Source organism: Rhagoletis pomonella, unplaced genomic scaffold (assembly GCF_013731165.1).
Source record: "Rhagoletis pomonella isolate Grant_MI unplaced genomic scaffold, Rhpom_1.0 Rhpom_scaffold_00002, whole genome shotgun sequence".
NCBI lineage: Eukaryota > Metazoa > Arthropoda > Insecta > Diptera > Tephritidae > Rhagoletis > Rhagoletis pomonella.
Window position 1 is genome coordinate 115,197,520 of NW_023458556.1, and position 14,717 is coordinate 115,212,236.

The 14,717-nt window shown below is 36.7% G+C and overlaps 2 protein-coding genes across 4 annotated transcripts in view; one reads left to right on the forward strand and one right to left on the reverse strand.

Moving 5' to 3' along the window:
• Window positions 1-14,717, forward strand: part of LOC118734369 (inositol hexakisphosphate and diphosphoinositol-pentakisphosphate kinase) — a 187,784-nt gene that overhangs the window by 156,546 nt on the left and 16,521 nt on the right. For all 3 annotated transcript variants that reach the window (XM_036464093.1, XM_036464091.1, XM_036464092.1), the window contains exons 2-5: window positions 7,324-7,515; window positions 7,581-7,812; window positions 7,882-8,036; window positions 8,096-8,183. In XM_036464093.1, the coding sequence (XP_036319986.1) occupies window positions 7,324-7,515; window positions 7,581-7,812; window positions 7,882-8,036; window positions 8,096-8,183 (667 nt within the window). The remainder of the gene's footprint in view (window positions 1-7,323; window positions 7,516-7,580; window positions 7,813-7,881; window positions 8,037-8,095; window positions 8,184-14,717) is intronic.
• On the reverse strand, window positions 2,954-4,716 carry LOC118734370 (protein ANTAGONIST OF LIKE HETEROCHROMATIN PROTEIN 1-like). Its single transcript, XM_036464095.1, has 2 exons — window positions 4,106-4,716; window positions 2,954-3,952 (listed from the first exon to the last, which is right to left on the reverse strand). The coding sequence occupies exons 1-2, from the start codon at window positions 4,584-4,586 to the stop codon at window positions 3,837-3,839; spliced, it is 597 nt and encodes a 198-aa protein (XP_036319988.1). The 5' UTR covers window positions 4,587-4,716; the 3' UTR covers window positions 2,954-3,836.

Consider the following 14,717-nt stretch of genomic DNA (forward strand, 5'->3'; position numbering starts at 1 on the left):
GCTGTTTTTGCTCGAGGTTTTGGTCCTCTTCGATGGGCCGTCGGCATCATCTGCCGATAGCTGCCTTTTGGGGGCCAGTTCCCTGGAACCTGAGGGAGTGGGTTCAGGGTTATTCAGGACACCTTTCTCCTGAGTCCGTTCCCGGCTTTCAGAGAGAATGCCCTTTGCCCTCTCAACCACATCCCTCATATTTTCGGGAACCGGATTGTCCCCGAATTTCTTCAGCAGCCTGGAAGCGGCTCTTCTGACCCGCTTCGCTCTCACTGCTGGGCGTACCCGTTTAATTGTCCCTGAACCACTGGGACGAGGGTGATGCTTCGCCACCTGCGACCCCACAGGGGGTTTGTGGTTGGCATTCCTATTGCCCGTGCAGGGCTCTCGGGTGCCAGTAACGCCCCCAACCGGAGCTGCTTTAGAGCTGCCCTCAAGGGGTGTGCTCATTGCCGCTCTTGATGAGGACGCCTGGCACGAAATATCCATCGGCCGTGTAGGCTCCGTTAACATCCCAGTCGCCAGTCGCTCGCTACCCTCCGAGGGTTTGCAGCTACCAACACTGGGCTCAATCACTAGTTTAAACGGCCGTGAAGGCTTCTTCGGGACCGATCCAGCGGCTACCGAAGATCTATCTTGACTATTTATAACGCCGTGTCCGTCGGCGGCATTTTTACCCGTGCAGGGATCCGGGGCTTCTTTGTTGTTTGTATTCATATCTGGTTCTTTGGTCGCCTACTGAGCCGAAACCGTTCGGCGACCGTGTATAAAGGAAGGGGGAAAGAACGGTCGGCCACAGCAGAGCCCCGTGCTGTGGTAAGTCCACCGTTACTCCCGGAGGCGGACAGGTATCCGGGAGGCGCCGTTAAAATACAGTCGGAAGAGCCCCCTGACTGCAAACCATCCAATAGGCACGGTGACGCATGACACCCTGGATTAGGGGGGCGTTTTATACCTACCGCCAGGTACCCCCTAGAAATAGCCTAAGTATGCCCACCCCAGCCCCCCCTTGGGCGAGCCACTAGAGGAGACAGGAGAGTTTATACCTCGGCCTTTGCTAGGCCCCGCCAACTTTCACCGCTGTGGCGTAGGTCCGACCGCAGCGGTGCCCGCAGCGATGCCCATTGCCCAGTCGGCACCCGCTTGGAGGATATACCTAGGAGGATTTTTGCCAACCCCTAACTCATGAGGCTAGTGAAATTTTTGACAAATGCATAGAAAATTTTGCCAATCGCAAAGATTGTTGATGTGTGTAATTTTTCGTTAAATAAAAGCTTAAATTGATGAATTGCAGTCAACGATGGTAGATGTTTTCTCAAAATATTAATTTCACTTCAATTTGTAATATTTTATTCCGCATAAATGTGCGGTATCAAAAATTTACTGCTGTAAAAAAAATATTTCATTTCACACAGCAGATTGGCAAAACTGTCTCACCATAGTAAAAATATTATTCAACAGCTTTGCCCATAGAACTTTGTTACCGATTCACACACGCCCTAAATGTTAAAAAAAATTGATTTGATGTCTTATAAAATTAAGCTAATTTCACCATTCACGACACCATCATGTTGATACAATCATACGTACTGTATATTGGTAAATAATCAATTCAATTACGCGCATATTAAAATGACCGCGTTCGTTCTGAAAAAGCATCCGTTAAGCGAATAATCAAGATAAGAAACAAAAAATATATATATTTAATTTGCATTTTACCTGCAGTGGAATTCGAAGCCTGACCCTCTCTGGATATCAACAAATTCTGGCAAGCATCTTTGCGCACTCAGCTACAGCCAGACATATAAACGTGCTTTCAAATGTTGAATTTCCATCAACACCACAGCACGCGATTTGTACGGATAAACACCCTGTAGGATATTGAAATAGACTTAGAGCACACCACAAACTAGACTGCAGGTGATTGTAAGTAGTCCAAAGTTTGCACAATCAGACCATTAGAAAGCTATGAACTATCTTTTTATTTCTTTAACAATATTATTCAAGCATTGGAGCTTATTTAAATTCGTTTATTTCAGTTCATTGCCAACCCGTTTGTATTACAAAAATATAAAACATGTACATTAGGCATATAACAAATGTTGACGAAAAATTTGGCATACCACCACGTGGTGGCAAATATTGTACAAGTAATGAATATCACTTTTTTATGTGATTTCGGTTCAAAAACGTTCCGCGCAAAAATGGATTTCTAAAAAAAGTCAGATTTTTTTTTAATTTTTTTTAATATTTTTATTTTTACATTTTTGTCAATTGTTATATGAAATAAGTTTTAAGTTTAAAGTATGTGTTTTGCTAGCTAAATTTTCTTTCCCCGTATTACAATACTTTTCAACATTTTTAGCACTTGTCTTAAACATTTTTACACAAACAATATTTAATTATCCCGATAAAAACAGATTTGAAATATTTATTTCAATTTCTAAATTGAATGATAAAACAAATGTGCTTAAGATCACACAACTGAAGTAAAACTTTGTTTCGTCATCTAACGGGAAATCATTCAACTATCGTAATCTTTCTTTTATCATTCTTGCATAGAGAACATTAAATAAAAGAGAAGAAGTATGTAACTACGCTCTCGTCTCGTCAGATGTAAAGACATTGTCGCGCGCACAGCTGTGTTATTATTATTTGACTATGCGAGTTCTTGAATAAATTGCTTTTTCTTTTTTAAATTTTTTAATATTGAATCAGAATTTTCTGAAAAAAAATTAGTTTGGGGTGGGTGGGGCACTTCCCTTAGGTCCATTAAAAGGCGTTTGGAATAATAGGAAGATTATTAGTTAAATAAATATCTATTATTATGAAGAAAAACGTGTACACTGTACAAAACTTTTTTTGTTTTTTCAGCAGTTCTGATAAAAAAGTAATTTCGTTTTGCGCGGAAACTTTTTTGCAATTTCGCAAAAAAAAAATAATGGGGGTTCATACTTTTTTATGCTCTATTCGACTATGGTATGCCGTTTTTCGTATTTGCAAAAATTGTAAAAAGTTATATGCCTAATGTACATGTGCATATGTATGTGTCCGTGTACAGTGATTTTAACAATATAAACAACGTTTTTCTTTTGGTAAATCCTTTTCGTTAATTTTGTATGAGAGTATTCATAGTTCAATCTATAACCAAAACAATTAGGTGGTTCACGAGGTGTCGTAAGTGTCGTATTGTCGTACATCGTAAAGTTTTTAACGGCTAAATAAATGTCTAGGGTTCTGTATTAAATATGTGATTTTCTCAAGGTATATGTTCTTGCTAAATAGTTTTTCAAATTATTTCGCACACATTTTGGGTCAATATTGCCCTCAGAAATTATTTCGAATGAATATTGATCACGCGGCTGCTGAAATTCGACATCATTTTCAACATTTTGAGCCCAGGAATCCAAGAAAATTTATTTTTGTTGTTCAGCGAAGTTGTGCAAAACCGCACAAGCCAACACAACCGAAGGTACAAAATTGGGATCAACATCAATGCGTTTCGATAAGCACCTCCATCTACCCTTAAGCCTTCCAAAAGCGTTCTCTACAACAATGCGTCCTGAACTTAAATTACAATTAAAAGATTCCTCCTCAGGGCTTAAATTTCCAGTAAAAGGTTTTATAAGCCATGGTAGTAGTGGATATGCGGGGTCTCCAACTAACAGGAGCGGAATTTCTATGCCTTTAATTGTGGTGGAGTATTGAGGAATTAGTTGTGCGGAGTTTCTGAAAAGACCGGACTCCTTAAAAACAGTCGCGTCATGTGCACTTCCAGGAAGTTTGACACTAATATCCTGGAACCTGGAAAAGCGGAAAGTTATTTGGATCCTTTGTTAAAACTGTTAACATAACATGTATTTATGATCCACAACAGTTTGCATCATAATAGATGGCCAACCCTTTCTGTTTACGTAGTCCAAATAGCCTTCACTGGGTGGTAAAACTGGAATATGTGTACCTACAAAGTAAAAGTTGGGGGTTTCTATTATTAACCATTGCTTTTTCGCAACTCTTTGCTTGACTTCTGTTGAAAACTATTCTATAGTATGTTTACATGAGTACACAGAATAGTTATATTTGCATATTTATTACAATTAAACATACAACATACCGTCAATCGCTCCGATTATATTTGGAATTTTACATATTTTTTGGAATCCTCTCGCTATCATTACCGCTTCGTCCAATTGTGGAAATTTTAGAAAATCGAGTTGCAGCCGTAGTATGGCTTCTACGACAATATGAAAATACTTGTGGGCTGTACTCTTATGAAACCCAAATACGTCTCCAACAACTCTATATTCAGAGCAAGAAGCTAATTTGTATAAACAAATTGCAACCTGCACTTCTGTTGGCAAAGGAGCTGTTACACTTATTTCAGATGATTGAAGATGTGGCCTTAGTTTTTCGCACAAAACAAGGAACGATGCGGACCGCATTCGGAAGGACTCAAAGTAAAGATGTTCGTTACCTGGCTGTTTTAGGGTCCACCAGTAGCTTTCAACGGCGCGTGGGCGCCTGTGTATTTCTCGGAATCTTGGGGAGTTTACCGTAAAAAAGTTCAATGCAACTTCGCGTTGCATGGTGCACATTTTTCTTATTGTCGTTCTCCTTGTCTGGCAATATTTATTAAAAGCTCTTCATGAGACGATAAAAGTGAGCGGTATAAATTATTTCTTCTTTTTTTTAAATATTCCAGAAGATTTAAGAAAAAACTTTTGTATTTTCCATTTTATTAATAGTACTTTTGTTAACAGCTGACAAGTTAACAGCTGACTTCAATCCATTTCAGTAGCGTTGCCACATAATCAGCTTTGAAATGCATGTTATAAACACTATACTGGAAATCGCATTCAGTTGATGTGGTTTCATTCAAACCTTCGTATAAACGAGGTATTAGAAACATTCTGAGTATGCAGTTTTGTAGCCCATTTCATTTTATTATGAAGTGTAAATTTTTAGTTGTTAGGACATACCGTTGATTTTTGGAATTTTTTTCATTTATCCATACAAAAAAAAAATTCCAACATACTTTGTATGTAAGAAAATGCGCGAACAAGAAATTGCCAAAAATCAACGGTAAGTCCAAGCTACTTCGATCTTGCACTTTGTTATACTAAAACTTAATGGGCTCAAATCAGATGAAACAGTTTAAAATTTTGATCAATATTTGTTAAAATTCGTCGAATTTTTGTAAATGTTTTGCAAAGTTTGAAATTTTGATATACAAGGTTTTTTTAGATATCATAAAAGAATAATAAACATTTTGTAAGTAAAGAAAAGTAGCCAAAACCTGTCAAAAGGACTTTTCCCTATTTACATTCTCGCCACCGTATATGTTTGTCTATTGTGTGTATACACGTTTGCGATAATTTTTCAATTATATTTATGTTTGCTTTGTCTAAAATAAAACTGTATTAAAAAATGTTATACCTTTTTATTCTAAAAATAAAATTGTAGAAATTTCCCGATTTTTGTCCACAGAATTTTGGTCACTGTATGTATGGGCCCTTTTAGTTACCGCGATTTCGATTCTTGTTTTACTCAACAAGACCTACAAGCAAAACAAAATTCACTTTCCAGGTACTTTTGGGGGAGCAAAATTTATTCGTATATGCAATTACTTGAATCATGAATAAAATTGATTTATGTTATTAATGAATAATCGTCTATGATGTGTAACTAAAAGGCTGGAAAACGATAAAGAGCGCAAAAGAAAGAGTATCAGGAATATCTTTTACTTTTACTGACATACGTATTCGGCCCACTACTTTCTAGGAATATGTATCTAAAATGCTTCCATATTCTGCTAATAAGATTTGGTAAAAGTATTTACAGAAAACCGCACTTCTCTAATGTAAAGCCTACTCCAGGTAATTCAGTATTTGCAGGATTTTACTGGAAACTGTCTCCGCACGCCACTTTACATAAGGTTTATTAAGTTTTCTTGTAAATCCTGTGGAAACTGCAAATCCTCGATTACCTTGGAACAGGCTTATAAATCCGTTTTTCTCAATACTTTATCATCATACTTCAGTTGTTGTGCCGTGTGAACCATGGTGTAATAATAACAAGGTGTTGTCAGTAACTTAACCTCACTTTTTCGGCAGGTCTATTCCGGTCACGCATTTTAAAGTACTAGAAAAGGTACTAATTATTTACTACTTTTAATCCGTTGGTGCATACTATTTCAAATTAAATATAGAAAAATGGATAATTACAGGCTTATAAGCCTGAATATATGTTTGTATCGGCAGCTCCACACAGCTTGGACATATATTGTAACTTTAAAAAAGTAAAAGCCGTCAAATAAGGCAATTTCCTATAAGACTGTAAATGATTTTTTAATTAGATTAAAATACATAAATATCGGTAATATAAGCGAATTCCTAATTTAACCATGCAGCCACTCTATTCTAGTGTATCATTAGTTCATTTGGCTCAATATTATGACAATGCAGCAAAAGTTATTTAATATAAAAAATCGCCTTTTCATACGATTTTTTTGTACGTTTTTTTTCCATTGATAACCACGATATCTTATTTTTTTAATTTTAGAAGAAAAATAATACTAATCCAGCAATTTTAAATATTAATATTGTTCTGAAAACACCAAGTTCTTTAAAAATCGCGATAAAACGAATTACTAAAATGGAGTATATTAGATACTATTTCCCAACGAATAGTAGTATAAAAATTAAGATCGGCAGCACTGAAAATAAGCATGTCGATCTTGTCAAAATCACAACAAACACGTCGCTACTGACAACACCTTGTTATTATTCCACCATGGTGTGAACATAGACATAATAGGGGTATTCTCGAAGTCTTGCACGATGCACGGATTGCACGAAATGCAAAAATACTATTCCAAATTTCGAAGAGTACGAGAACACCCCATTGCAAAGAGGTAGCATGCATGGGGAGCAAGCAGCGAAATTATGTATCAAATACAATAACAAGAGACAGCAAAAAAAAATTAAGTGAGCGAGATGAGAGGAATGAGAGAAATATGTAGCAATTCCAACAACAAAACAACTAGCACAGGGTCGCTATTGTCTTGCTATGCTATTTTGCAAAATATATACATGGGTTTCGACGTTGCATATTTTGCAGCGATAGGAAATGTTGTTTCCCATGAATTTTCTTGTTGTGTGTTTGCAATTTATGCAATCCGTGCAATCCGTGCTACGTGCAATGGCTTTGCAAGATTTGGAGAATACCCCTAATTTATTTACATCAATCATGTTAATCAATTTTAAAATGAAAGGATTTCTGACAAATTTAAAACAATTGTATAATAAAACCAATTATTATCTCTATAAACAGGGCGACGGTGAGAGCAATGACGGCATGGATTCAGATTGCAGCACTTGTTCGAACCCTGGAAAGCAAGTTGTTGTGGGCATCTGCGCCATGGCCAAAAAGACGCAATCTAAACCAATGAAGGAGATATTAACTCGCCTACAAGAATTTGAATTTATCAAAATGCTTATATTTTCCGAAGATGTAATTTTAAAGGTAACTATTTACATTTACATTAGTTTTTCTATATCTCCTCGAAAGTAATCTTTATTCTTTCCTAGGAGCCGGTAGAGAATTGGCCTCTCTGTGATTGCCTGATTTCGTTTCATTCGAAAGGCTTTCCATTAGAAAAGGCGATTCAATATGCACAACTACGAAAACCGTATGTTCTCAACAATTTACACATGCAATACGATATACAAGATCGTCGCCGTGTCTATGCTATACTGCAAAAGGAAGGCATTGAAATACCGCGTTATGCTGTATTGGATCGCGACTCACCTGATCCAAAACGTAATTAAAATCGTGTTCTTTATTACAAGGGATGGACAAGAACTATTATTTGTACTTTAATTCCCACAGAACATGAGCTGATCGAATCGGAAGACCACGTAGAAGTGAACGGCATTATTTTCAATAAGCCATTTGTGGAGAAACCTGTATCGGCTGAGGACCACAACATCTACATTTACTATCCTACGTCCGCCGGTGGCGGCAGTCAACGTTTATTTAGAAAGGTACTCATGCGAATTATTTTAATCATTTCTGTAATTTTCTCTATTTTACATACTTTCAGATCGGCAGCCGCAGTAGCGTTTATTCACCCGAGTCGCGCGTGCGTAAAACTGGTTCCTTCATTTATGAAGATTTCATGCCCACTGATGGTATGTATTCGCACTCCAATTAGATTTTTATTTTACTAAAACTTGTCCCTTGTTGCCAACAAAAAAAAACACAAAAATTGCACTAATTTTTTCTTGAGACGTTCTTTAGCCCATCGATCGCATTTGATTTTATTGCGAATACCACAAATTCGACTGAATTGATTTTGATTTTTTGCGATTTTTATCAAGGCATTTTAACTTTGGTTTTTGAGAAATCATATTTGGTACATACTCTATCCTCAAGGGCATTCGTAAGTGGTTTGACTGCAAATTTGATTTTGAATATGTTTATCTAAAACATACATACATTTTTAATCATTCATTACATTGTAGATTTTTTGTCAATTCTCAAATTTAATTCCTTAGTTAATAAAAGTGATATTGGTGAGTTGAATTCATGAGATTAGTTTACCATGAACAATTTTATAATTGTATGTATGTATGTGCGTATGTATGTATATGGTACATTCCCTTGATGCTCCTTCTCATATTCATGTTATATTAGGAGAATTCGCTCTTCTGTGTATTCGTTGTATGTTATGTAATTGTAACTGCATGAGCGTGTGATTTGTTGTTGCTAGCGGTAGATCAAATACACATGCAACAACAACCACAAGCTCGTCCAGTTACACTTACGAAGAATACAGCAACTATACAGAAGCGCGAATTCCACTATTGTAAATTTTTTACATATACGATTTCCAAAAAAACTAAGTTCTATCATAAATAAATGCCTATATTCACCGGCCAAAGATAGTTGAGCTAAAATATTTAAAAAAATATGGTTTTTGCTAGCTAAGTAAAACAGTTCTCCTACTTCATGGTTAAAAAGTCTGTAAATCTAATGAAACCCATTCACTACAAATTGGTTTGGTCAAAAGCTTGTCTTGTCTTATGATGCATATTTGGGATAACTAGATAATATATCTCGTTTTCGTATGGAACAGTAACTTATGTCGAAAGGCTGGCCTTAGTGTAATGTGGCATTCGCAGCATACGATTGCGAATGACTCACTGGTGCCGGGCCGTTGAAGAACTTTTGGCAAATAAACGTGCAGAAATAGTTCCGATACTAGCAGGTTAATATTCTTATTAAGTCTCATCAAAAAACTCCTTGTCGATTGACGAATAAAGGGAATGTCGCATTGTACTAAAGCCAGCTTCCCGACATAACCCACTGGGAAAATAGGTAAGCACCTTGCGAGGTAAGCCATGTTTTCTTTCAGTTTTTAGTACCAAAATTGTCATCATGGCCAATGTCATCTACTAGTAAAGGGCAAAATGAACACCTCCGAAGACACATTACGTTGTCAGTTGCAAAATAACGTGCAGCCGAAGTTATTTCCAAGCACCGAACTACTCCGAGCGACTGCTCTGCATTACACGTAACTTACTTTGTAAAGCGGCTCAGAAGTATGTCTGATACCAAATGTACATTCTAAATTCCTACTTACATAAGGCGGCCATGCCTTTGTAAAAGTAAGGGACGTTCGGCAGGGAAATGGTAATGACTGCCAGGTGAAGAGTAAGTTGCTAATAAGGTATTATTACGTGCTCCTAATTCCCACTGGGAAGCTACTATTCCATACGAACACAGATGCATATCGAGGGCTTGTATTCAATACCCTCTATCTGCACTTTTCACAAAAATGATATTCTGATAGAAAAATCCACCTAAGACTTAACTGTCGTCGGTGATATAATGCTGACCTTGATAACGCTTGACAGCAGAATTTACTGTTAAAGTGCAAAGTCATAATTACCATCAGTGATGACAGGTAAGTCCCAGATGGGTTCTAACATCGCAAAGTAGTTTTTGTGAAAATTGCAGATAGAGGGTATTGAATATGAGCCCTCGATATAGAGGTGGGAATTTACACCAAAGTTAAGCAACTTGGGTTAATTTCTTACTCCAAACCATCGTTACGTTACCACTAAAGCTAGCTCCTCAAATCGTGGAGAAGCAGCAGATTTATTCTGCAGTGAACTTCATCATAACAGTTATCTAGACCAGGCTTTCCCAAAGTGGGTGCCGCGGCTCCCTGAGGTGCCGCTAGTGGCTAGAGTATACTAGTAGTGTGTGCAAATTCTTTAAACTTTCCATACACAACGCAAGCGATTTGATCAAACTTCAACATGGCGATCAGAAAATCAAAAATTTTTGATTTTTTTTAAAACTACCTTCAGCGGCTCGTCAAACCCCATACAAAACACAAATGGCTTGCAGCCAAGGGATATTTCGCTTGATTTGTCAAGCTGCTTAGGTGGTGTATTTCGCGCTTAAGCGTGGTTCCCCAGTACGTTTTGTCAACGAAAAATTGAATCAGAAAATTTTCAGAAAAATCGCTGAAAACGTACCCTTTTCACAACCATTTTCGATACTTTTGTAGACCTAGTCCGCGTTTCATTCACTTTTCGTCCCGTTTTCGGATTTTTTGCTGACTGTGCTGTTTTCGTAACAAGCGCAGCAGCTTCGCGCACGTGTATATGTTACTTATTCTTTGGAACTTCACAATAAAACTTTGAAAGAGCGAATCAACACGATTTTAGAGACAGTCGAGAACGTACTTATAAAAAGTTTGAAAACTTATACATTTTTTAGTTTGCAACTTGACGAAAGTACCGACGTAAATAGTGGGACTTAATGTTCTTCTCGTGTTAGTGAGGTACCCATTCGCAATGCAAATCGAAGAAGAACTTTTGATAAGCGAAGTACTTGAGACTCACACCACTGGCGACAAAAGTTTTAAAGCTATCGACAAATTTGTACAGAAAAATGGTTTGAAATGGAGCAAGTGTGCGGATATTTGCAGGGGTTGGAAAAACGAAGCAAGGATGAAGCAAGAGGCGGAAAACGCCACGAGAAGTCACTGTATGATCTGTCGGTATTTTCATGTGACCCGAAAAGTAAACCTACTGAGATGACAAATTAAGCTTTTGATAACCTTCTGGACGTCAGTGAAGACAGCACTTTGAATTTTAAATACTACGAAGGGAGCCAAGAGAGTTCCGGATGCAAGTGTGTGCAGAAAACACTGCTGTTGGCAAAATTGCATTAAAAATACTAGTGACTTTTACTTTTACATTTCTATGTGAGACTGCAGTTTCAACAAAGGCTTACATAAACAAATAATTTTTGAACAAAAAACAAAACCGACTTCAATTCCCATACAAAAATTTAAGACTATCGTTAATCTCTTCACGATCGCATGATCGGATTTAAACCAAAATTAGAATGTGAGGTAACACCTTTCCTTTAAAAAAAGAATTATACACCCCTATTCTGCAACTCTTTCGTATTCGGATTTTGCTACGAATCGTAGAAATAGTATGCTGCAATCCGAATCGTATTTTCGAATTTTCGAAATTCGTAACAATGGCATGCCTAAAAACGAACGAGTAAGCTTTTTTGCGTAATTTTGTACGAAAACAATTCTATGTCGGAGGCGAAATAAAAGATGCAAATCGATGTGTGTTTGCAAGAAATATTGGTGGTGTTCATTTAAACAGATAAATTTGCCTTTCGCATACACGTATATTTTTATCCACTACTTTATATAAACGAGCAAAAAAGAATCTTTGTTGCCCCTTATCGAGAAACTTGGGTCCGGTTTAGTTATTTGTACAATGATTTTCGGTTGTTGTGTCCAAACGCATAGCCCGAATCCAAAAACTTTAGCATACACGTGTAATCAAAGGATTCAAATTTTATTTAAGACAAATGTATAAAATTTCCTACCACTAGCTTATTAATAAATTCGGTTTGCACTATGCACTTTTTTGCAAATTTCGACGTGGGTTCTGCGCAAAAATACAATGGATGTCGTAGCCGGAGTGATATGCACAAGAAATGTTGTATACCTTTGTCATGCGGAAGCCCCTCTTCCCCGCAACACAGAAAGGAGAATTCTACTTAGTAAGGGTTATAATTCCTAAGCGCGGCCGAAGGTAGAAGCAAGCGCAACAGGTGGTGGACTTAACAAAGTGCATGTTTTCAATGGCTTGGAAGAAGCTGTTATTGCATTAACTGGATTGAGAACCAGAGCTTCAGGCATAGGAGGAGTTCTGGCTTGTGGTGCAACAATTCAACCAAAAGCTGACATAGATGCGCCCATGGTTACTATGCCCGACAGCTCCGCATACCTATGTGAATCCATTGCCATAGCGCCCGCTTACTCTGCTGCTATAATTGCAAATACATCAGAATCCATAATTTTCCTCAAAATATGCAAAATTAACCAATTTTACAATAAACAAGCACATGATGAGTGTTTTTTTAATTCCTTTCCACATTGTTTTCCTTCATTCAGCTATCTTCGAAAAACAACTGATAGCTGGCAATGCTGCACATGTTTCCGCAAGTGTTGCAGCATGTAGATTTTTCGTTTTTCGTAGCGTAGTTACGAATTACAAATTACGAAAATTCGGGTTCTAGAATAAGGGGGATAGTAATCGGTTAACGTGGTCCAAAGATATGCGGTAAAATATATAAAAAAAAATAATAAAAAAATATTCCGACGAATTGATAACCTTCTCCTTTTTGTGAAGTCGGTTAAAAACAAATACACCAGGAAGCTTTCAGGGTCAAATAATTTTAGGGTAAAAGTGTCAAAGCTCACAATAGATAATGAAATCATCAAAACAATTTCAGTCCTCACATTAAAGCTAAAGGAGCATAAAGTTTGCATTGTGTTTTCTTGTTTTCGTAGACATTTGAAGAGTAGGGGTGTCGCGAGGTTTTTTTAGCACAACAAGGGTGCCGCGGCGAAAAAAGTTTGGCAACTCCTGATCTAGACTAATGGTAATATATGAAGCAGTTCCATGACCCAAAAAGATGGCACTCAACATAGGAAGATCATTCACTTAATTTTTTTTAAAGTTTGACAAATACATTTTTGCTCTTATTTTGTCAAAATGTCCATTTCCAAGAACGCGAGAACGGCAGAAATTAGTGTTAATTTTTTAAGTTATTTTTAAGGTCAAGGTAATTTTTTATTCATCAAGATTTTTAAAGGGACCACCAAGAGCAGGCTTTTTATTTTATTGTTTTACCTGTAAACAGTATGCTATAAACTTCAAAAAAAAAGAAACTAAAATATATTTTTGCTGTTCTTGCTTCCATGGAAAAAGTATTGTAAGAACGGAAAATTTACATATCGCTACCTAACGATGCAAATGTTCATTTTTGACCAGTTTTCACTAGAAAGTCGCGCTGATTTTTTTAAATTTATTTATTTTTTGCTGATGGTGCCTTTTCTTCCATATAAAAGTAATTGTCGAGCAAACTTTATATGGAAGAAAATGCACAACACCGTCAGCGAAAAATTATTAAAAATCAACGCGATTTCCTAGCGTCTTGCAATTTGCACTTTAACCTACTAGAATGGGCTATAAAACTGTATACGTTTAAATTCTGAATAAAAAGTTTAAAATGTGTGTAATTTTTAAAGTTTTTTGAATTTTTATAATTATTGTAATCAGCTGACCACAAGGGTACTTTGGCTCTTTGTCTACAAAACTTCTGTTATAAATCTGTGCCCCTATGTGCCTCTTATTTCGCTATTTAACCTCGAAGCTTAAGATCTTTATCATCGAAATTTTCAAACTAGAGCCAGTATAAAACTACTTAGGGCATATCTGGAATCGCCGATTTAAATGTGTTTTAGAGATATGAATGCTGATCGTGCCTTTTTCTGAAAAGGTATTTTTGTGGACCTATCTAAAAATGCCATGAAGATTATTCTAAGAAAACTGTAGTCTTTTTTCTACTATAAACCCCAAATTATGATAAAGTTCCATGTTTTAATTTACTACTGAGCAGAAAAACATATAAAATAATTTTGACCGATTTTACTTTCCAAATAATCCTTTTTGCCCAGCCCACGCGAACAGTGCTACAGATCTTACATATAATAGTTCTCTTGAAATCCTTCAAAGGCTTCTCATGTTTGTGCGTCATCGTCCATGTTTTTGCGCCTTAAAAATGAGATTCGATCAGTGTAATTTTTGTTCTGCGAGAGAGAGAGCTTTTCTTTTCGACTATTACTGATGTACTGAAGTAGACTGGCAATATTGATAGTCTTTATGCTGGGTTCTGAGTAGCCAATGTGCTTCACTACTTCAAAGTTATGACTGGCAACAGTTACATGTGTCCCAAAACGCGAAGACTATTTCATCACATGAAATGCAAAAAGACGTAACAAACATCGTCGCCGAAATGCAAAAACTAGTAACTAGGGAATCCAATCCCGCATAAAAAAAGGAAATCCTGCAAGCTTGCGGGATCCAGTTCATCAATCCCGCGAATCCGCGGGATTTACCTGACTGAAAAAAATCATATTTCCTCTAAACAGTTATATTCAAAATTTATATGTAAAAAAGACGATGTGATTTAGAAAAGCTTCGTATTTACTTCTAATAGGTTTTTTGATAATATTTCCGAAGGAATGGTAAAGTTTTTAAAGTGTCATCTTTTAAATTCGACCTTATTTTATCACACAATTATGAACTTTTGATTTTTGTGATTATGCATAG